This window comes from Diceros bicornis, chromosome 8, assembly GCF_020826845.1.
Source record: "Diceros bicornis minor isolate mBicDic1 chromosome 8, mDicBic1.mat.cur, whole genome shotgun sequence".
NCBI classification, from domain to species: domain Eukaryota; kingdom Metazoa; phylum Chordata; class Mammalia; order Perissodactyla; family Rhinocerotidae; genus Diceros; species Diceros bicornis.
Genome location: NC_080747.1, coordinates 63,726,093 through 63,748,651, shown reverse-complemented (window position 1 = coordinate 63,748,651; position 22,559 = coordinate 63,726,093). Strand labels below are relative to the sequence as shown.

General features: G+C 40.3%; 1 protein-coding gene across 7 annotated transcripts in view; it reads right to left on the bottom strand.

The window, feature by feature from the left end:
• FRAS1 (Fraser extracellular matrix complex subunit 1) overlaps positions 1-22,559 on the bottom strand; it is a 420,704-nt gene that overhangs the window by 32,460 nt on the left and 365,685 nt on the right. For all 7 annotated transcript variants that reach the window (XM_058547329.1, XM_058547330.1, XM_058547331.1 and 4 more), the window contains 9 exons: positions 21,895-22,239; positions 20,149-20,309; positions 19,431-19,578; positions 12,728-12,933; positions 9,169-9,325; positions 6,985-7,185; positions 5,222-5,409; positions 3,748-4,023; positions 878-1,110 (listed from right to left, as the gene is read on the bottom strand). In XM_058547329.1, coding sequence (XP_058403312.1) covers positions 878-1,110; positions 3,748-4,023; positions 5,222-5,409; positions 6,985-7,185; positions 9,169-9,325; positions 12,728-12,933; positions 19,431-19,578; positions 20,149-20,309; positions 21,895-22,239 — 1,915 coding nt within the window. The remainder of the gene's footprint in view (positions 1-877; positions 1,111-3,747; positions 4,024-5,221; positions 5,410-6,984; positions 7,186-9,168; positions 9,326-12,727; positions 12,934-19,430; positions 19,579-20,148; positions 20,310-21,894; positions 22,240-22,559) is intronic.

The following is a 22,559-nucleotide window of genomic DNA, read 5'->3' as shown; positions in this document are numbered from 1 at the left end:
TAAATTTTATTCCATTAGAAAAAAAGGATTTACATATTCTTGCCTCTATATTCATATCTGTTTTTTTTCATGCAAATGAACCCCTTTCTCCAAACTCAGTTGCTCATAAAGGCATACACATAAATACTATGAGGTTTAGTGAACAGGTATAACATACATAAATTCTTTTTTTGCTATGTAAAATTGAAAGTATCCATCTTCCATCAAAATCATGGTGGCACAGGAAAAAAATAAAAGCACATCCGTCCAGTGCCTTACAGTTTACACAGTGTTATTACTCATTTGTTCTCTAGATATTTGGCAAGTGCCTCTTAGGTGCCAAGAGGCACTGCACTAGACAGAGAGAATGCAAAATAAAAAATCCTGGTCTCTGCCTTTCCCATCTACTACAGGGACAGAGAGAGAATGAATAATGATAACGCTCTGAAAGTGGCACACATGGGTTCCAGAAGAGCTGGAAGAAGGAGCTTCCAAATTAAATTGGGGGAGATGACAGAAAAGTTCCCAGAAGAGATGCCATGAGCTGGGATTAACTACACTGAGTGGAAGAGGGCAAGGAGAGCTGGAGTCAGGAGTAGCAGCACGGCACAGGCATGCAACCTGAAAGAGCCTTAAGCCCTGGGGAAGCTACACGTGATTCTCTGTGGGTGGACTGGCAGGTGAAAAGGACAAGGTGAGGGAAATGAGGCTAGGAAGATAGGCAAGGGGCCAGATCTTAGGGGGCCTTCAAAGAATTTAAACTTTTTCTGAAGCGTTCATCACCACTATTCTTATTTTGCAGAAGCATCCCTCATTGATCTGTCCCAGCTAGAAAATACAGAAAGAGAGCCTGAGATTCACTCCGCCCTCTCAGTGTGGAAGGCACCACCTGCCTGACCTGTTTGGATGCTCCTTGTGTTTGACGTCCAGGTACTTCAAGGTTGCAATGAAGGACTGAGCCTGGAAGCCTCTCGCTGTCCCAGCCACCACTGGGGTGTGGCAAATAGCACTATCTGTTCCGATGGTAACAATGTTGCTCCTTAAGGGGGTCCCCACATGGCCCACCTTGTCCACAGCCTTTGCCACACAACGCACATGAAACCTCCGGCTGAAGTAAATGCTATCCAGGACCTACCGGGAAGAATTAAACACTTCAGACATGCGGATACTTAAATAGCTCCTTACACTGTATCTTCTGGATGATATGATACAACCAGTTCCTGGTACAAGGTAATCTGTGAAGATCATCCATCATCCATCCATCCATCCATCCACCCATCCGTCTACCCATTGATCTATTCATCTATTCATTTATTCACCACAGTATCGACTTTCGACCAGGAGCCAGGCACTAGGGACAGAGCAGTGAGTACTTATAACTTAAGGTGGTGGGTCAGACAATAAGCAAGTAGACAGATGTGGAGCAAAAGCCCAGACATGACTGATTACCAGTGACAGCATTCTCTTTATATATTAAGTTCAGCATAAGGACCATCCGATTGGTTTTCAGTCCAGCAAGACTGGTTGGCCTTCGAGTCACTTTTGCTGAGGGCATGGTGTCAGGATGCAGAGGAGAGATGCTTCCTTCACAGGAGTTCTTATTTTCCTTTCCTTCCTACTGCTATTCCCTCCCTCACCCCCCACCTAATGACCACACACATTATAAGGGGTATAACAACATGCAGGCTTGAAGTTGAGAACTTGGCCTCTGACACCTACTGGCCTTTGAAGGTCTTTCTACAGAATCTTTCATGCTCCCAGACACACAGAAACCGTACGAGTGCTTAACTCAATCTATGCGGAGGCAACGTAGGTCACCAGAACTCTTTAGGTTTTGTGGGCATACACACAGGGAAGTACATAACGAGAAAAATTAATTAGGAGTTCTATGTGCCACAGACCTCCCACGAAGCAATCATACAAACTTATAAATTCTATCCATGAAAACAGTTTTCACTGATGTCTATTAAAAATTAAAGAAGATTTTTCCATTAAAAATTTTTTAATTAGCTGCCAACACTTTATTTCTTTATTTATACATGGACTTAGTTCAGAAGGGATTTGAGGCATCGTACAGAAATGCATACACTACAACGGTGTTAAATAAATAATTGAAGAAATAAAGAAAGCGAAAGAAACTGGGTAAAAGTATGAGTCACCAATTCATTGCAAGAAGGAAAACTGAAAGATAAAGTAAAATCGTAAACTTGGTACCTGTTAAAAATGGATATTTGGCTCAAATCAGACCAAACCCCGTTCATGGTTTTGTTGAACAGAGAATTAGATACTTAGGAAACAATAAGATGTTAAATCTTGCCATTTATATTTTTTAGTACTATAGAATATAATTTAAATTAAAGCTAGGTTATGTTGCAAAAGAATTGACCATCTAGCCTTTTTGAATCAGCTGTGCCAAAGTCGATGGACACGAGGCCCCACTTTATCCAGAACCTCCCTCCTGTGTCTACTAGCTTTCCTCCCGGATTATCCCAGCCAGGTGAAGCACTTATTAAAGTGAGAACAAACTGTGGGTTGAAAAGGAACAATCTAGAGAAATTTAGTCTGAAAGAAATCTCTGATTTCCAAAATTATTAAGTGAACTAATTTTAGTCAAAAATTGTTAAGTGCTTACTATGTGCCACATACTGTGCTGAGCCTGAATCTCCACTGCTTTCAGCTCTCTCTCCGAAGAGAACTGGCTTTGTTGGTGTGATGAGCAGTTACTGGAGTGCACTATTTCTTAAGGTGGGAAAAACCATCACTGTGCATTGCTCTCTGATGGTGGTAGAGGTGTTGGTTTGGTCTTCCTACTCTTTGAGGACAGCAACTGCGTTGTGAACTTTTCATGTCCTCCCACAGGGCTTTGTAAAATGCTGATCACTCAGTAAAAGCATTCTCTCCTTTTGTTTAATAACTGGTCCCTACTATGTGCCATCAGTGTGCTGGCCACTTGGGATATACAAATGTGGCAGAACCCTTGGTCCAAGTGATTAAGGAGTTTATATCCTATTACCTATGGAATGATTGAAGAGATGTAAAAAAATTGTAATCATCAATTGTACCTACCTAGAATCTTTGACTTACTTTACCACTTATAGATCACCTTCATATCTGATTTGTCAAGGACCTTGTCAAGTGGCTAAGTGGAAGAGGTATTATTTTGCAGATCAGGAAACAGACTCAGAGAGGTTAAGTAACCCTTTAATAGCACACAGTTAAAAACAGGCAGAATCAAGACTTGTAAACAGGTTGTCTAAGTACTAGCTTAGTTCTCTTTCTACTACATCATATTACCTCTTTTTTTTTTTTGTGAGGAAGATCAGCCCTGAGCTAACATCCATGCCAATCTTCCTCTTTTTTGCTGAGGAAGACCGGCTCTGAGCTAACATCTATTGCCAATCCTCCACCTTTTTTCCCCTTTTTCTCCCCAAAGCCCCAGTAGATAGTTGTATGTCATAGTTGCACACCCTGCTTGTTGTTGTATGTGGGACGCCGCCTCAGCACGACCGGACAAGCGGTGCGTCGGTGCACGCCCGGGATCCAAACACAGCGCGCACACTTAACTGCTAAGCCACGGGGCCGGCCCCCATGATAACTTTTTTTACATATAGGAATAAAAAGACTGGGTGTGTACTGTGAGTACCTGCTTATTTGTTTATTTTATTCCAAATGCCATGCAGGAACCTTAAGGAACTTGATAGAGTCTGAGTAATAAAGAGAAATACCAGTTCTCTCCCCACACAACCAGGCCCCAACCCCGAGGCGTACCATGTTGTTGACACTGGTGAATGGTGTGTTGTCGGTGATGGTCTCAAAGGGAGACCGGGCCCCGGTGCCATCAGTGGGGGTGGCCACTTCCCAGCTGAACTGCACGGACGTCTGGTTGATGCCAGCCTCGCTGCAGCGCTCCTTCATGATGGCATACTTGGGGAAATGAGGGTCGCAGGGGGTGACACAGACCAGCGGGTAGCCCGGGGAGGGGGATTTCTTGACTCCTTCCTTGGTAACCTCTTCCACATGGTCATAGTCAGCAAGTGTGACAACCTGCAAAAGAGCCACTAAGCTTCAGTCCAGGTTGGGTATCAGGAAGGTCAGAGAACTAAGGATCCCCTCCCCAGAGATCCACGAGATCACTTAACATCTAGGGATTCCTTAAAACATAACAGAAGATTTCACAACGCTTTGCTGAGCATCCCTAAAAGATACTGCAGATCTTTAGTGGTGGAGAAGATCCTCCTACTGCCTGAGCTAAAAGCTTTATTATCTTATTAATCTTATTCCTAAATCAGAACTCTAGCACTGATGTGAAAAATACTTTTATTTTCCTGCACACTGTAACCAAAGCTATATCATGATTGGCAGTAACTAGTTTAAAGTTGCATTAAATTGTTAATGGTATGCAAGTGGTAGCACATTTGGCAAGATAAGAGTAAATAAAGGTAGTATATTTCTTCATGGTCAAATAAGAGACATATTTTGAAATGATCCTCTACTATATGAGACTAGTCAGAGGAGGTTAGAAGACTTAGTCTGACTGCTTCATTATTGTGGGTTAAATTTCCCTTGGCGATCTCCAGGCATTTTCCTCTTAATTGTAAAAGGCGAAAGAAAGATTTATATGATCTGAAGAGAAGCCAGAGTACGCCTCCTAATTGTAAAGTCAGTGCATTCACTCCATACATCCCCAAATTGGGAAACACAGTACTACATTTCTGCAGATGCTTAATTCTATGCATGTGGCAAGTATGTAGGATAATAGATATGGGGTATTATTACTTTTTTCTACTCTTCTAGGTCCCACCAAAGAAATGAAAAGATCAATTGTACTTTCTGTCTTTACCAGGCTAAGGTATCAACATAGTTTGGTCTTAGTCTTACATCAGAACAGGGTTTCTCATCCTTAGCACTATAGACAGTTGTGCCAAATAGTTCTTTATTGTTGGGGCTGTCCTGTGCATTGCAGGATGTTTAGCAGCATCCCTGGCTTTTACCAACTAGATGCTAATGGCATCTAGTGTGACTGTCTTGACAACCAAAAATGTCACCAGACATTGCCAAATGTTCCCCGGAGGTGATGGTGGAGGGTGAGAGGGTTGGGGGGGGAGGGGACGAGATGGCTCCTGGTTGAGAACCACTGTGTTAGAAGAATGAAGTACAGCACCGGATGTCCTACTTTCCTCAAGTTCTCATCTACTAGTCACTAAGACATAAAAGCAGCGATCCTTTGGGTCAAGCAACTCACGATGGGTGGTGCTGGCAAAATGAGACTGCCTGCTGCCTCCTGGTCTAGAATTGTCACCATGGCAGTGGTCACATCGCCAAGAACTGCTTCCACTGGGTCATCTGGGCCAAGGACTAGGGAGAAAGATTCATGCCATTCCCGATCTTCATTGGACAGGATCTCGACTTTAAAAAAGATATGATCCACACCTTTGCCAAGGACAGAAAAAAAGGAGAGCAAAGGTCCTCGTTAGGTGACATACCCAAGACAGTGCAGGTTGGAACCATCGAGACTTCATGTTAAAATATGCCTTTTCCTTTGAGAGGTTTTCTATCAATGCAGCGGCTGCTAATCACTTCAGCCCCATCTCAAGTGAGGATTCTGTTTTATAGACCAAATTCCACCTGTGGTAGAGGCTCGGCATTGCAGATTTACTATTCAACACTGTATGAGGATTAATGGCCCCTGCCTGACACTAGCTGGCAGTAATAAAAATCTATGATCCAAAATACACTCCACCCTGGTTACGAGTTTTTTTGCTTAATTTTCCTTTCCCCTTTGCACTTAGGCCTGAGCTCCTGCATGGCTGTGAGTGCTTGCACACAGACACCTGTCAAGCTGTCTCCTGAGAAGCAATACCTCAAAGTCTACCTCTCAGACCATCTCCGCAAAGACAATAATGTGAAGGTTTGGCGGCCTAGAATGGGGTTGGGGGGCTAGAGCCTTAGAAACCCCCTTCCTTTTCTGTAAAATGATTCTCTGAAGGTGCAAATATCCCTGGTGCTACTTAAGGCTCCCTTCTTCCTCTCCTACAGACATCTGGGCTAGGTTACTTCTAAGACCTATCTTTTCCCCAGATTCTTATGCAGAAAAGGAAAAAGTAAAGACACTTGGAAGAGACGTCCTTGTGCAGATGTGGAGGAAGGGTATCGACCTTCCCAGCAAACACCAACCAGATGCACATAGGATGGAGCCAAAAGCCCCTTAAAGCTCCAGTGGGGTGAGAGAAACATACAGAGACCCCCAACTCCATTTCTGGGGGAGTCATTTTCTCCCTCCACTTGCCCAGACATCTCTGAGAAGGCCTTCTACCACTGCTGCCAACTTCTGGCTATATCACAAATGGTGCCAGGATCTACACTAAACTTTTCACCTTATACTCTCCAGAGCGTTCTGTGAAAAAAAACCTAGCATACAATTCAACTCCTTCTCTGTCTCATTCCTCCCATCAGATTAATACATCAGACAGTTAAACTGCTGGTTGTGACCTGAATCCCATCTTTCTCTCTTCCCTGACTCATCTCCATAGCTCTCTCTAGGATAAAACTTTTTTGGAAACCATAACAGGGTGTCTCGTCTCCTAGTACATGTTAAACCACTTGAGCACAGAGATTGTACCTTCTGGATTTTAGTAATCCCTTAAGGGCCCAGCACAGTGGTTTGTAGCAATGTTTGTTGAATGATGGCAGTCATGTAAATTTTTAAAAATCAACTACTCCTACCGCTCAACCAAATCATAGGCTAACAAAAAAATCCGATTAAATGAACCAAAATGCCAAGGATGTTCTGAAGTAAGGAACCTATTTTTTTTCTTTTTCCATGCCATTTTTACTAATTACAAATTTTCAAGACTCCTGCAATCTCAATTGTGTGCTTAATAAATAATTTATGCTATTGGAACTACTGTTTTCCTCTTTCATTTTTCTGCTCAGTCCTTTCTTCAAATACAAGATATTTGCCTCTCTATCAAGTAAAACCCACAGACTGGGATTGGCATTCATTACCGGGACTGAACTTCAAGACTCTGCTCTTTGGGTAATAATCCACACCAGACTGGGCGGACCCATCCCGCGTGCTGCAGCGGATCTTGGATGTCCTGTTCTGATCCCCTCTGCGGATCACCTTGATGTTCAGAATGGCCGTGGCATCTGGCCCCGAGGGTTCCCGGACTTGGTATGCAGCCTCTTCAAACTCGATGGTGGGGGCTAAGGAAAAATGGTTAGGAAAACAAGAGCAAGTCAGAAAAGCCCAAAAGATTCAGACTCCCATAAAAACACCTTATAATGACAAGAGGGAACTTTTCACATTAGTTAACAATACAAAGGCAAAATGGCTTGCAGTCATAAAAATCAATCAGTATTTACCCCCAAGCTATGCTTTGGAAAAAGGAATTTATTTGTGATTCTGTAGGAGTTGTTTCCCACATGTTTCTTATTAAAAACAATATAGTGGGGGAAATATTTTTAAGCACTTTGAAATGCATGACGGCCAGGTTTCCATCTTGGCATTACAGCTCACAGAATGTTTTTAAATTCACACAATTTATCAAGGGACTGAGACGTAGTAAGCCCTTGATAAATATCTGTCGACTGACTGCAGAAATCAACTCCTTTTAATTTATGATATGAATTTCTAAGGTTTATAATTTATCTCATTTACACACTACTTAAACTTAACAAATCCATTCCTCATCTCTGGTCTTTTGAATCCTCCCTCCCAGTGCTCTCACCTCCCCCACCCTCAGCTCTTCTTAACTTCTCACAGGTTATTTAGCTAAGAATGAGTAGTTTTAGTGACTGGCTACAATGATAATTCAGGAACACAGGACTTCCTAACACAGTCTGTTTTGAGGTACTATTCTCATTGCTATGAAATGCTTCATATGTTGACTTTTATTAAAAAGTTCAGATTATGCCTTCTTTTCTGTTATATTCTCAAGGGGAAGGGCAAGGTGGAGAGCGTGAAATAAAAAGATAGGCAAATTGAGAGCAATTACAAATTTTATACCATTTTTAATACATTACAGAATTTTGCAGAATTTCTAGAGTGCCTATGTTCATTTCCCTCTTTCCCTCTCAGAGAGTCAATTCTTCCTAGTTGTAGAAGATAAGCCTTATTTGATACTTCATAGTTTTGAATACGAATGCTTTTGAATCTTAGGAGTGTCACTGTAACAGTGTGACTTTGTGAACTCTCTGAGCCTCAATCAGTGGGTTTCCTGTGTGACCAGGAGAGCTTCACTTCAGGATCTGAACTTGAGGCTCTTTGGGTAAAGTACTAATTCAACTTCAAGGCTGGCTTTTCTTATTTTACCCAATGTCCAAGTTAGTCCCTGGTTTTGCATTAGAAACCCTGCGAGTCTCACTTACTCTTGTATAGATTCTAGAATCTGATAAAATAAGGTTCACATCCAGTTCAGGTGCTTACAGCTGTGTAACTAAGAGCATAAATTATATAACTGTGCTGAGGTTCAATTTCTTCACCTATAATATAGGGATAATAACACCTCCCTCAAGGGGTTACTGTCAGGATTAAATGAAATAAGATAATATAATATGCCTAGCAGGGTTCTTGGTATACAGTAAATATTCAATAAAAATAGCTATTACCATTTGTAATATTATTATCCATTCACTCACTAAAATATCTATTTTAATAAAACAATTATATCTCAATTTGAAACAGATTTTGTTTTGTTTTCCCTGGTGCCTGGGTCACTCTTTGCTAACAACTGACTAAAGAGTTTAAGTTTTTTTAGGTTAGTAGGCCAAATCAGTTAGAGATGAAGACAGAAATTAGTCTTTTCCAGGAAGGTGGCAGTGTTTAAATCAGTTCACTGGATTCAACTGATTCGGATGGTATTTCCAATCCTGCTCCTGAACTGCTATGACTTAAGTAGCTTTTATTCTCTGTTTAGCATCTCTGTCCTAGCTTTTAACCATACTCATTCCTCATGTCTTGGCAATGCGGTAGGGAATAATGAGATTAAAAATACCTATAAATTTATTGGTGCTCTGTAGAGGGTGATCACTTACTGCTAACATTTTATATAAATATTCTGAGATTGTTATCAGTAGGCACGTTTATAGCACTTTCATTTTTTAAGACACCTATAATTATGTTATTAGTAAAACATCAGTTCATGTCCCATCAACCTGAGAGTAACTAAAGGCAATTTCTTCTGTTACCATCTTCATCATTGGATATGGTGATAGTGGCCATATTATTCTTTCCAACTCTGGCTCCACTCCAGTGGTTTCCAAGAGGATGGCCAAGGTAGACCCTGAACTGTTCCTCAGGCTCAAACATGGAGTCATCGTGGATAAAGACAGTACAATTCTTCATCTAGAGTCAATGGCACAAAATAGATTAAAATTTGTAGTGATACGTTAATAACTTGCTTGGTTTTCCTGGAAAATGATTTTTCTTCTTTGCAGTATCAAAGAGTCAACACAAATACAAAAAGATCCAAATAGTTTCATTTGTAAAATAGAATGCTTAAATCTAATAGCTCATGCCTAAGTGGGACTTACTTATATATGGAGTCTTGTGTTAGAATATTCCAAACCACTTTGAATTATGGGTCATGAGTTATGAAAAACAAGACCAATGAAACAACCCACTCAAAAGCACCTGTAAGACATTTATTTGCTTTCCCACGTTTTGCCGGGCCTGATCAATACATTTGCACACGTTATGAAAGGTAGATTTCTGATGAGGGAGTTTAACATATGGATTAGACTTCCTAGAGAGCTGGATAATGTCCTTTTTCCTTTGTAAAAATTGAATAGTCTCATAAGGAACTCAGAAAGGCCTCCTGTTAGGCTAAAGACACGTTTAAATGCTGCGGGACTCGCAAATGTGTTGCCAAATGGTGTCTCATCTGAAAACTGCTGAGTACTGAAAGTCTGAGGACACAATCGAAATCCCCGTTTGACGCAAAGAAATCAAGTGCTTCACAAACTGAATATTCTCTACTGAGGATTGTGTTCTTTAAAAAAACATAAAATAAGGTCACAACATTTTCGATGACAGAGCAGCCTTCATAGTAGAGTCATGTGACATGAAGTGGGATTATTTTTAGTTGAACCATTTTAAATCCACTCTACTGCTGCATTGCAATGGATATGTGGGTGTAGAGAAGTTTCTCTCAAACTTCCTAAGTCATACTAAATGGAAGGAGAACATCTCTGTGAACATTTATATGTAGCTTGCTAACCTGGTTTTAAGCCCTGAAGAATGTTCCTTTTTTTTTCCCTGCCATATCTTTCTTACAATAAGAATTTCTTTATGGATAGCATAAATTTAGTAGTGACTCTTCAGGATATCTTTAAAAAAAAAGATATTCTAGTGAAGGACAAGTTTCAAAGACATATTGCTGGGCAAGCTAAAGAAAATGAAGATTCCAAAGCATGCTTATGAATAATAATAGATAGATTGTCATGTGGTAACATATAGACTATTAGACTGTATTTTCTTTACAATTCTACTAAATTATAAACTGTCTCTTGGATAGGCAGAGAACCCTCTTTTGAATTTAAAACAAATACAGACATGTAGACTCAGAGCTGAAGATTGTATCTGTAGTATTTGTGTGTGTCTTTAAACACGTGTTTCAACTTGCCACCAGTAAAATTCCCATAAAATATATAACTAAGACAGGGCTTTTATGAATCACGAACATGTAAAAGACTGAGTGTCCCAAAGAAGGAAGCTATCTTTTTTTTTTTTTGGTAGTAAAGATGAACAGAGGAAGAATCTGGTGACCTGGGATGAGTAAGGTCTTCTTATGTTACACTTCAAAAGGACTAATCCTAAAACAAAAATCTGTTACATTTAGGGGCTGGCCTGGTGGCGTAGTAGTTAAGTTTGTGCGCTCTGCTTTGGTGGCCTGGGGTTCAGAGGTTTGAATCTCAGGAGCAGACCTACACACCACTCATCAAGTCACATGTGGCGTCATCCAACATACAAAGTGGAGGAAGATGGGCATAGATGTTAGCTCAGGGCTGGTCTTCCTCAGCAAAAGGAGGAGGATTGGCAACAGAAGTTAGCTCAAAGCCAATCTTCCTCACCTAAATAAATAAATAAATAAATAAATAAATAAATCTGATATCCATTTGATTATATCAAAATTGAAGACTTTCGTTCAACTAAGAACACCATGGTCAAAGGTAATAGCTAAGTGACAGAAAAGGAAAACATGTTTACAATATCTAGAAATGTCTAAAAACTGGCAAGGAATTAATCTTTAGAATATACAAGAAAATACTGTAAATCAGTAAGAAAAAGACAGCAATGCAATAAAATAAGGAAGAAAGGATTAAATAATAAATTTCCACAAGTGGAAACTCAATAAGCTAACAAGCTTATAAACAGTGTTAACTAGAGAAATGCAAATTAAAATGAGATATAACTTTATACGTATTAGACTAGCAAAAATTCAAAAGATGAGTAATGCTAAGTATCAGAGAGCTGCTGACTGCTGCCACTATAACCCCCAAGGGTTATAGCAGCCCTGATGTACTGCTAGTGACATTTTGGAAAGTATTCTAACACTAGTTTTTCATATTAAGCACATGCATGCCCTGTGGTCTGCCAATTTTGCTGCTGAGCGTGTACCCACAGAAATTCCCTCTCAGATCTGTAAGTGGACATGTGTGAGCATGTGCATTGCAGCATTATTAGTGGTGGCAGAGTGTTAGAAGGTGACTGGATGCTATCGCTGAGGTTCTTCTTTGTCTACTCCTGAGAGTGGATGGGTAAAATGTAGCAGATGCACATCATGAAATGTTATGCAACAGTCTGAAGCAACAGATTATATGTACACATAATGACATGGACAAATAAAACATATTGCTGAATAAACACAGTAAAAGTTTGAAAAAGATATAATGCAACAGCAGTTTTATAAATTAAAAATTATGCACAAAACAACAAGCATTTTTTAAGAACAAATACAAACTAAGAGATACATGTTAAACACAACAGATTGATGAACTCTGAGGTGGAGAAGGGAATGTGGCTGGAGAATATGGGTAAAATAAAAAGAATAAACAAACAAGAAAAGGGCCTTGAACTGACCCAGGAGAACCGTGTGCCTTGAATCAAGGGGTACAATTGACTCACCATTTGAAACCACATCATCTGAGATCCAAAAATGTGGAAATGTCATTCTCATTCAGTATACACTTTTGACATACACGGAGGTTGCAGCCTTTGATTCTAATGCAGCCATTCTCAGTGACTGGAGTTTCTCAGGAGTTCCTGTGCTCATATGCATTACTTTTCATGTACATTGCCAAGAAGAGAATACTCCGCTGATGAATCTGCTCAAGGCTTGCCTGTTTGGTCCTATACTATTGGTCCTATACTAGGATGTATTTTGCCCTGGGACAGGGGCCCAGTATTAGAGAATTGTCTCTTCTTCCTCTGGGTAACATTGATGGAGTATGTTCATTTCTAACGTAGTTTCAAATTAAGAGGAGCCTCATTCATTTGATTCTGCTAAATTCCAAAAATGTTACATATCATTTAAATTTCCCAGCTCAACCAATGATATATGTATTTGGTTGTAAGTGGGATACAAAGAAGACAGCCACATAAAACAGACAATAGTATTAAAAATAGTATCAATTAGTAAAAAAATTCCTAGGATGTTCAGAATTTGTCTAAATTACTTCATTAGGATACATAAAGGCATCAAGGACGAAGAGAATCACATCTTTCAGCCATCATGAATCCACTTACTTTCTCCCCTTTCAGAAATGTAATCCGCGAAGAGTCTGCATTTCTTCTCTCCTCAAAGTCCTCCATGACCTGAGCTGAATGGCCCTGAGTATAGCACCTCACTGATGATTCATAGCTCAGGTCTCCACTTCGAATGATAGGCACGTACACGACACCCTCCTTCTCCTTCACTAGGAGCAAATCCTTGGCAAACTGCATGCTGGGCACTGGGTGAGCAGAAGGAAGGATGGAGGCATCGTTAGTGGCAGACAGAGGGAAGTGGCCGTAGCCCTCATCAGCCCTCAGCAGCCACTTGGCAGGAGGGCTCCACTAAGGGCCACCACAGGCTGGCAAATTAGAGATGATAAGCAGATTTCAAGGCATAGTTGCTGTTTTCGGGACAAGGAAACTGCTTCCACTGTGAGTGTGGTTCCAAAAAAATAGAATAAATCAATTTCACGCCTGTTTTTGCTCAGCTTCAGGATACTGTCACCATCTCAAATGCAGACAGGTAATGCAAGTAAAGAAATGGGCCAAGTGTAAGAAAAATTTTGATAGAGACTTGAGTACTCAAAAAAGTTCACTTTCCTTCTAAAGCTACAAGAAGGAAAACAGCAGCGTAAGTCTGATGATAAATGGTCACTCACATTGGTCCTGGGCCAAGGAGACAAGAGGGGAGGGTGGGGACCTTGGTAAAGAGGAAAGAGCAGGCCCTATTTAAAGGGGGGTTGCTCCTCAGCTCCAGTCTTTTGTTGGCAGATCTTCCTATTTTCAAACGAAGCCAGAGATCTGGATTTTTATGTCATATCTCCTAAATTTTAAAATAGCAACCAATTAAAATAGTAAAAAGAAATTCCATATAGGCCCAAACTATTGGGGCCAAACAAAACACATCTACATGCTGAATTTGGCCAGAGGGCCCCGGTCTATGACTACTGCTGTAGAGTTACCTTTCCTTTTATAATCCACATGGCCTCAAGGGAGGAATCGTAGCCAAATTGCGATTAAAAACAAGGGCTTTGGAGTAAACAAGCTTGAATTTCCATCCCAGCCCTGCTACTTAGCTGTATGAAATAGGGCATGTTACATAGATTTTCTGAGACTTGGAGTTTTTTTTTTTTTTAATATAAATTGGAAATGTTAATATCTAACTCATAGAATTGTTGGGAGGATTGAATTTAACAAGATTATGTATGCATGGTACTCAATACAGTATTTGACACACAGCAGGCACTCAAATATTAGTAGGAATTATTATTTTATGGCTTGTATCGCCCCCTATTTCCAGGTTTCTCAATATGAAGGATCATTTTTCTCTCCTTACTTCCTACAATGCCTATGGTAACGCTCTGCATTATGATGTGGCCCCTTCCAAGACCAACACTTTGTTGATTGCTGGTTATTAATTTCTTAATGAACAATACAAAGAGGTAGTCCTTCCAGTCATATGTCAAAGCCTCCTGTGGCAGAATTAGTCTTTGGGGCTGCAGGAAGCTGACGCTAAAGCTGTGTCACCTATTTCCTGTCTGTGTCCTGCCAAACCTGAAAGGAAGGAACAGGAAAGGTAAGTACCCAAGAATTCTTCAAGTCAGTATGTAGAAAGAACCTCCAACTTGCCCGTGACTCAGAACTGTTGGCAATAGCAAAAACAAAACAAACCCATTATCTGACCTAAGCTAACAGCTACCATTTACTACTAAAGAAAAACCCAGAAGATACCTCTTAGAAGAACACCACACCTAAAGGAAAATTGGCATTAAGCGATTTAGGCAAAAATTGGCAAGTTGGCATTAGGCCCTGCACATTAACCATTTAGGGCTCTGTCATCCAGCAAAATGGTGTGTGCTGTTAGAAGGTGGGCGGCAATGACGACCTAGTGTAGGAGGACAAGAAAGAAGCTTGTTGCCAAGTAAACAGCAACACAAGCAAGGAAGCTTTTCTGCTCATGGCAGATTGACACTTTGGGTTGATTCTTCTTGCTGGCCCAACAGGCATCAAGTCAGGTGAGACTTCAAAATGAAAACTGGTGATGTTTGGGTTTTGTTATGTATTAATGAACCCCAAATTCCTTGTGAGCTGTAAAAGACTCCATTTTTCTTCTTTAACAAGATATTAACCCTCACTCATTCCTATCTGCAAAAAAAAAAAGAGAGAGAGACAGAAAGGTGAAGACTTCTCTGATGCCTGGCGGGAAAAAGTCGCTGCCTTTGAGGAGCCCCCAGTGTGGGAGACTGAGGCAAGAGATGATGCAAAGACAACAAGTGAGTTTAGGAATAGGTTTATGCATGGGGTTTACAGCAAACAAAGAAAAGGCCCAGTCCAGGTCACGCACTGTTAGGGCTTCCATATATGTCATTGCATGTCATCCTCTCAACCACCCACAAAGCATGACAATCCTTACAGGAAGCAGGGGCACTGGCCCTGGGGGTCAGTATGCTTGACTGTAGAGCTCCTTCTCTTTCCACACCAATGGGGTGCATGAACACTAAATGGAGATCACTCCCTGAAGGCCCACAGGCTCACACTGGGTATAATGCACTTATTGCCAACATTACTCTGAGAACATTCATCATACATGACCCAATTTGTAGTTATCTTCTTATATGTGTAAGACGTGTGTCCCGAAATAGATTGTGGGACTCTGCTCTCCACTGCTCTGTAACTCACTCAGTGCTGAGCACCAGTCTTAGACATGGAAAAAGTTCACTGAACACTATTACCCGCTAATCTTCTTAGTAACTGACAAAGTAAGTGCAAATGCCACTGCCTGGAATGCCGCGGCCTCCTTATGGGCAATGGTTAAGTCAGCGATTTAGGAGAAATCCAGCCTCTGGTTCTTTTGAGTTAATGAGTAGGTAGGACGTAGCTGCATACACTGGGGTGTGGTGCAGTAGAGGCTACAAGGCCTTTCTTGCCTTGCTTGGCATTCTTCAGTCTAATTCCAGGTACTAGAGCAGAAGAGGAAGGTGAAAACAGGAAAATGTTCTGAGATGAGCTACCTGGATGATTTAAGGGCCTGAAATCAGCCTGGAGGAAAAAGATGAAAGGAGCTGAGATGACTTGGGAAGGCTGCAAGTTAACTTTACAAGGATCTTGAGAGACATTTAACATTGTTATACAGAGGACAGTCGCCAGCTAAAACTGCCATATGAAAAGTCAGCATGGTAGGGTATAAAACCAGAAGATTGGACTTGGATAGACTAGACCCTGGGTTTTAACTCTGGCTCCATTACCTCCTCACCATGTGATCTTAAACAAATTATTCAACCTCAGTTTCACAAGTTGAAGAGCTTGTAAGGGTTAGAGGTAATGTATGATTTTCTACCCCAGAAGGTGCATTTGAAGGGACTCAAGAAAAGTTAGTGATTACTAAGAAGAAGGACAATAGAAGCACCCTGTGAACATTACAATGGGTTATTGAAACAGGTTTTGTGATTTCTCTCTCTGGAATAAATTCTTGACTGAATATATATTGTTGTAGCTTTCCTGAAAGATTATATTTGGTTTAACATATTCATTTTCTAAGTTTGCAACCATAATGCCCATCAATAAAATATGGAGGATAATCTAAAGGGAATCTTCTGTGTTGATCAGAGTGCAATGAAGCTCATGGTGTTACTGGGGTCTCATTGGCAAGTGTGATACATTACAGATGTGTTAGGAAGAAAAAAATTAACACATAATGAAATCTACTATGTGCCAGGTAACATGGTAGGTACTTTCACATATTTTATCTAATATAATGCTTCTAACAGTCTTGTAAGATAGAATTTTCATTATTTGTAGATGAACAAAATGAGCCTCAGTAACCTTAAGCCACTGGCCTAAGGCCAAAGAGCAAGGAAGTGGTGGGGCTAAGATTATATTTTAGGACTTCTGATTTTGCATTCACTTTCCACATCATCAGAGGGAAATTAACTATCCTTTTATGCAAAAGAATAAGAAGCCTTTTGGCAAATAAAAAGAATATCTGAATTTCCTTCTTTCTTCTTCTTTTCCTTTTTCACTAAGGAAAAAAATATCCCACAGATACTGCTACTGCACCAAATAGGACTATTTAATCTAGTGTGGACTTGGAGCCTAAAGCCCTAGAAGGCATGCTGGTTCCTCCACATACTAGACTTTGGGTGACATGTTTACTTCTCAGTCTCCTTATCTACAACTTAGAAACAAAAGTAAAACCATGGGATTATGAGCAAATGAGATAATGTTTAATAGATCACTCTGTAAACTCTGACCTCAGACATATACTATCAAATAGTATAATCGTTATAATCTTGTTCGTGGTTAAAACATTGCCATTTTATGAATCACAAATCTAAATATAAAACATAAAACTTCCAGAAGAAAACACAGGAGAAAATCTTTGTAACCTTGGGTTAGGCAAAGATTTCTTAGATATAACACTAAAAGCATGATCTGTAATAGAAATACCAATCAATGGGACTACTGAAATGAAATGAAATGAAAAACAATTGCTCTTTGAAAGGCATTGTTAAAAGAACAAAACAAACAACAGATTGGGATAAAATACTTGCAAAACACAAATCTTTGTCCAGAATCTACAATAATGAAATAACAGATGCAGAAAACAACCCAATTAAAAAATGGGGAAAATATTTGAATGATACTTAGTCAAAGAAGATATATGGATAGCAAGTAAGCACTTGAGAAGATCTCAATGTCATCAGTCATTCACTACACACCTACTGGAGTAACTAAAAAACCTCACACAACCATGACAATACCAAACGTTGGTGAGAATGTAGAGCAACTGGAATTCTCCTACACTGCTGCTGGTAATGCAAAACAGGCACAACTACTTTGGAAAACAGGCTAGCAGTTTCTTACAATGTTAAACAAACACTTACCATATGACCCAGTAACCCCACTCCTAAGTACTTACTCCAGAGAAATGAAAACCTAGATTCACACAAAAACCTATATGAAAATGTTTATAGCTACTCCAATCACAATTGCCAAAACCTGGAAACAACCCAAGTGTCATTCAACAGGCGAATGGATAAACAAACAGTGGTACATCCATACAATGGGAAACTGCTCAGCAATGAAAGGAACGAAATACTCAAATATGCAAAACATGGGTGACTCTCAAATGCAGTATTCTAAGTGAAAGAAGCCAGACTCAAGAGGCTATGTATTACATGATTCTATTTATATGACATTCTGAAAATGGCAAAACTTTAGGGACAGAAAACAGATCAGTGGCTGTCAGGGCTCAGGATGGGGGAGAGGTGGACTATAAAGGGGCACGGGAGAATTTTGTAGAGTGCTGGAACTGCTCAACATCTTGATTCTGGTGGTGGGCACATTGCTGTATGCAGTGTCAAAAACTCATAGAACCGTATACTAAAAAGGGTGAATTTTAATTTATGTGAGTTAGACCTCAATAATGGTATCTTATCTAAAATAAGATACCATTTTGGACATACGCATACATATACATATACATATATATATATATATTTTGTTTGTTTGTTTGTTTTTTTCCTCTTGAAGGATACACACAACATAAAACTTGGTTAAAATGGTTGTCTCTCGGGAGGAGACCCGGAGGATAGGGAGACGGGGGTAGAAGGAAGACTTAATTTTCATAGTAACCTTTTCAGTCATTTGATTTTTTTTTTACTATATAAATAAATTATTTAAAAATAAATAAAAATATTAAAGATCATCCTGTTGGGCTGCCTGTTCCTTTTTTGGTGACTTTTCCATCTCTGGAAGAGTTTAATCATGGGCTCTATCACCAACCACCGGGGATGCTGATGAGGGTTCTCCTTCTTGAGATGGAAGGTTTGACTTGATCTTCTCCACTTGACTCTAGAATCTGACAATTCTGAATTACATCAATTCTTCTTGAGAAGCAACTGTCCTTTCTTATTCATCCTCATGTTACTTAGGTTAGATCTTCAGTGGTGACTGATATTTTGTTCATATATCTGTGTGTATTCGTTCCTGCACATCATCTACAGGACTGCCAGTATTAGTTTCCTAAAACAAAAATCACACCACTCTTCCGCTTATAAGCATCTGTTGCTCCCCTCTGTTTACAAATTCCTTAGGCTGGAACATTAAGACCTCTTAGAACTTGACTCCAACCTGTCTTTCCATTTCATTTCCTTCTGTTCACCTACTGCCAGGTTCAAAGCAAAAGTAAGCATCTCACTGTTTTCCAAATATGTGCCTTTCAAAATTATATACCTCATGTATACTATATCTCTCCATTTGACAAAGCTTTATTTTATTATCCATTAGATAAACTCCCATCACACCTGAAGACTCTGCTTAAATATTACCTCCTTTGTGAAATCTCCTATGATTCTTCCACACACAGTTACTGTTCAGTCCCCTCTGCTCCCATAGTACTGGATTTATAGTGCTATTAGGTAATTTATCATAATATACTCTAAAATTTCTGTTTAGGATCTGCTCTCCCAACTAAACATTGAACTTCTTGAGGACATGGCCCAACTAAAGCTTATACATCTTTTTGTCCCTAATAGAGTCCAGAAACATGAATGATTATTTCTCTCACATATTTCTATATGTAAAACTGTGTATATGCATGTGCTCATATACACTCACACACAAACACACATTTCTTGAATGAGAATGTGAATCAGTTCTAATGTCATATACATGGAAGTTAAGGAAAAAATAGAAATATAGTGTGAGCCACAAGCTGCCATCCCCAATCTCTTACCATCCTGGAAAGTGTCGTTAATTGCAATGACAGCCTGGAAGGGTTTGGTCAGTTCGGCCCCTTGTGCTGAGCTGAGGAAAACCACAAATGTCTCCAGCCCTTCAATAACTGGATACTGAGTGTCATCCAAGATAGTCAAGGCACAATACTAGAAGAAAAATCAGGGTGTTAAGTAGACTTATTGTGGTGATCATTTCACAATATACACAAATATTGAATCATTATGTTGTGCACCCGAAACTAATATAATGTTATATGTCAATTATATCTCAATAAAAACAATTTAAAGAAACCAAAAAAGAGAAGAAAAATCAAAACAAACCTTACAGAACGCACAACACCCAACATCCATTTGCCTTTGGGAGATTAGGACAAAGGTGACAACTTGCCTTTCTTTGGTGGTGTTCAAGTAAATTGTTTAATCTATAAAACAATAATGTCTATCACACACCCTAGGTGTTTTGTTTCTAGATATTTACACCAAACAAGTGCGGTTTCTATCCTAAATCGGTGGTGATGGATATTAGATGCTGAAAATGTCAATGGAGAGTTTGTAGAAGATCCCTCTAAGCGTGTTCTCTTGTTTGCACGTTTGTGTTTTTGAAGAAAGGGCAAATTGTAATATTGCAAGGGGACTTTCGAGTCCTCCAGTGAGTCTGGAGAGCAGACCAGAGACAACATGAACAGATCCATCGGCCTTTGACTGTTGCATGCTCACCTGCTCAGTGACACCTGGCCCGAACTCCACCTTCCTAGAGCTGGGGACATAGTCAACTCCCGGAGTGGCGGAAGCAGGGTCCGAGGGCCGCGTTGCACACCAGACAGATGTGAAGGTAGAAAGGTCAGTCCCATGGCGGATCACTGGAATCTTCATTGTGCCTGAAGTGAGATTCACAGAGATTTCAATGGTCAACCTTGAGCCAGAAAATCAGTGGGGTTTTTACAACAACGTTCTCCGTCACAGCAGTAGCTTTATCCTGCTAGCTAGTCTAATCTAACTTCAGTGATATGCCTGTGCTCCCTCTGAGAAAGGCTGACAGGTGTCACTACCATTCTTTTTACTGTCACTAAGATTAAGAGCAGACCTGGAGGAGGGCCTCACGGAGGTGGTGCTGGAGAGACAGCCCTTAGGAGAAAGTGATTTTGTGGCTTCAGAAGGAGACTGTTTACAGGAGAAGAACAATGAACTTAAGGGGCAAGGATCCATTGAAAAACATCTCAAGTCTATTTAGGGAGAAGAAACTCAGAGCTAGGGCCTCAGGGACGAGCTAGAAAATAGTCAATTAAGGAAGAACTAGCTAAGGGACTCTATGGGGCCTGAAGCTGAATGTTCCTAATTAAATGTTCCTAACTGGGTTGATTTCCTTATTTTATCTGAGTGGTGCACACATCATTACTTAAAGCCATATGTGCATATTGCTTAACTTAGGAATGAAGCTCAAATTCTGGTCCACTGTGACATCATACTTGTAGGGTCTTAATGATATACATGTAGATTTTTAGCTATTTTTACAATCAAGGTCAGAGAAAACCTACATGAAAAGCCCATCAATCATATTTTTCTAGCCAATAAGCTGCGAGGTGACAAGTCATCATGGCTAGTAATTGGGTGTAGGGGAAAGGAAATGTGGTATAGTAGAAAGGTCTGGGTTCTAATCCCAGCTCTGCCACATTAGCTGCTAATCTTGATGATTTATTTAACCTCTCTGGGCCTCTGTTTGCTCTTCTATATAATGTTATCTCTTCCACAGAAGATTAAATGAGAATGCATGGAATGCACATGGCATGGTGCCTGGCATGCAGTAAGTGCTCAAAAATATTATTTCCCACTATGTCTCAGAATATCACTTTCAAAGAGGTGAAAGGCCTTGCTCAGGTGGCTCAAACCATAGATACTCAGCATAGCTGCTGCCCCTTCTGGCAGTACGTCTGCCAGCAGCATGCAGAAGACTGAAACCCTTGTGGGGCCAAAAGAGGGAAGGCACCTAGGTCTCTGAAATACCACATGGAAGAAATCTGCCCACTGACTGCTTTTGGCTATTATATGAATGAGAAAACTCCATTAGTTAAGATACTGAAACTTAGGAATTTATTTGTTTTAGCACCTAGCAGTACACAAAGTAACTTTCCACCATCCTCAACAGATCACATTTCCCTCCCTCACAAACCAAAATGCTCAACACCATGCCCTCTCTCTGGACCACAGAGGTCAGCCAATGAAGCTCTAAGCCAGATCCCTCCATGCCATCACTAACCAGAGCAAGAAAAGAGGATGGAACTCCCTATTCTTCTCTCCTTATTCTTGGTCTTGATGCCTAGTATTATATAGCGCCTCAGACTGACAATGGTGTCGCTGAAGAATGGCATTCTCAATATCTTAAGGACATTCTCAAACCTAAGAGGAAATTGTTCAAGAAAGGGATCAGGAGATGGGTGATGGAACCCCAGAGACGCTCTCCATTACCTGCATCCTCGCTGACAGTGAAAGCTGTGTTGCCCAGGGACACAGTGGAGGCATCATTGGGACCACTAATGAGCACCTTGGCCGACGCCACCCTTCCGATGCAGGCATTGTCAGAAGCATCTGCCAGGGCAATCTCAAATTCTTCCTCCTCTTCATATTCGCTGTCATCAATGAGCATGACATCACAGGTGGACACGGTGACACCAGGCCCAAATATCACACGACTTTCAGCAGACATCCCTCTAGATTTAAAATCAGAGCCCGATTCTAGAGCATAGAGGCTACTGCCCATAGCTGACTTAGAGATTGTGTAACAAATTGCAGATACAATGCTGCTGGAATCCCCTGAAATGCAAACGGCAAGAAAACCACAGCACTTGAATGAGCGCTTCTCAAATTTTAAAATCTCTGGTAATTTAATATTTGGTTCCTTATGACACATTCTATTACTATTTCTGTTGAAGCTCTGACAAGAAACCTTCCCACATTGCAGTTTCTTAAGCCTGTGGCATAAACCTCGTGATGATTTAATATACCCCAGATACTTCACCAAACAACTTACAACGGATTTCCTGTTCTGTAAATTTTCTGCTCTGTTAATTCATAAGACTCATTGCCCACCATCTAAGACCACAGTAGCTGGAAAGATAAGAGACATATTTGGT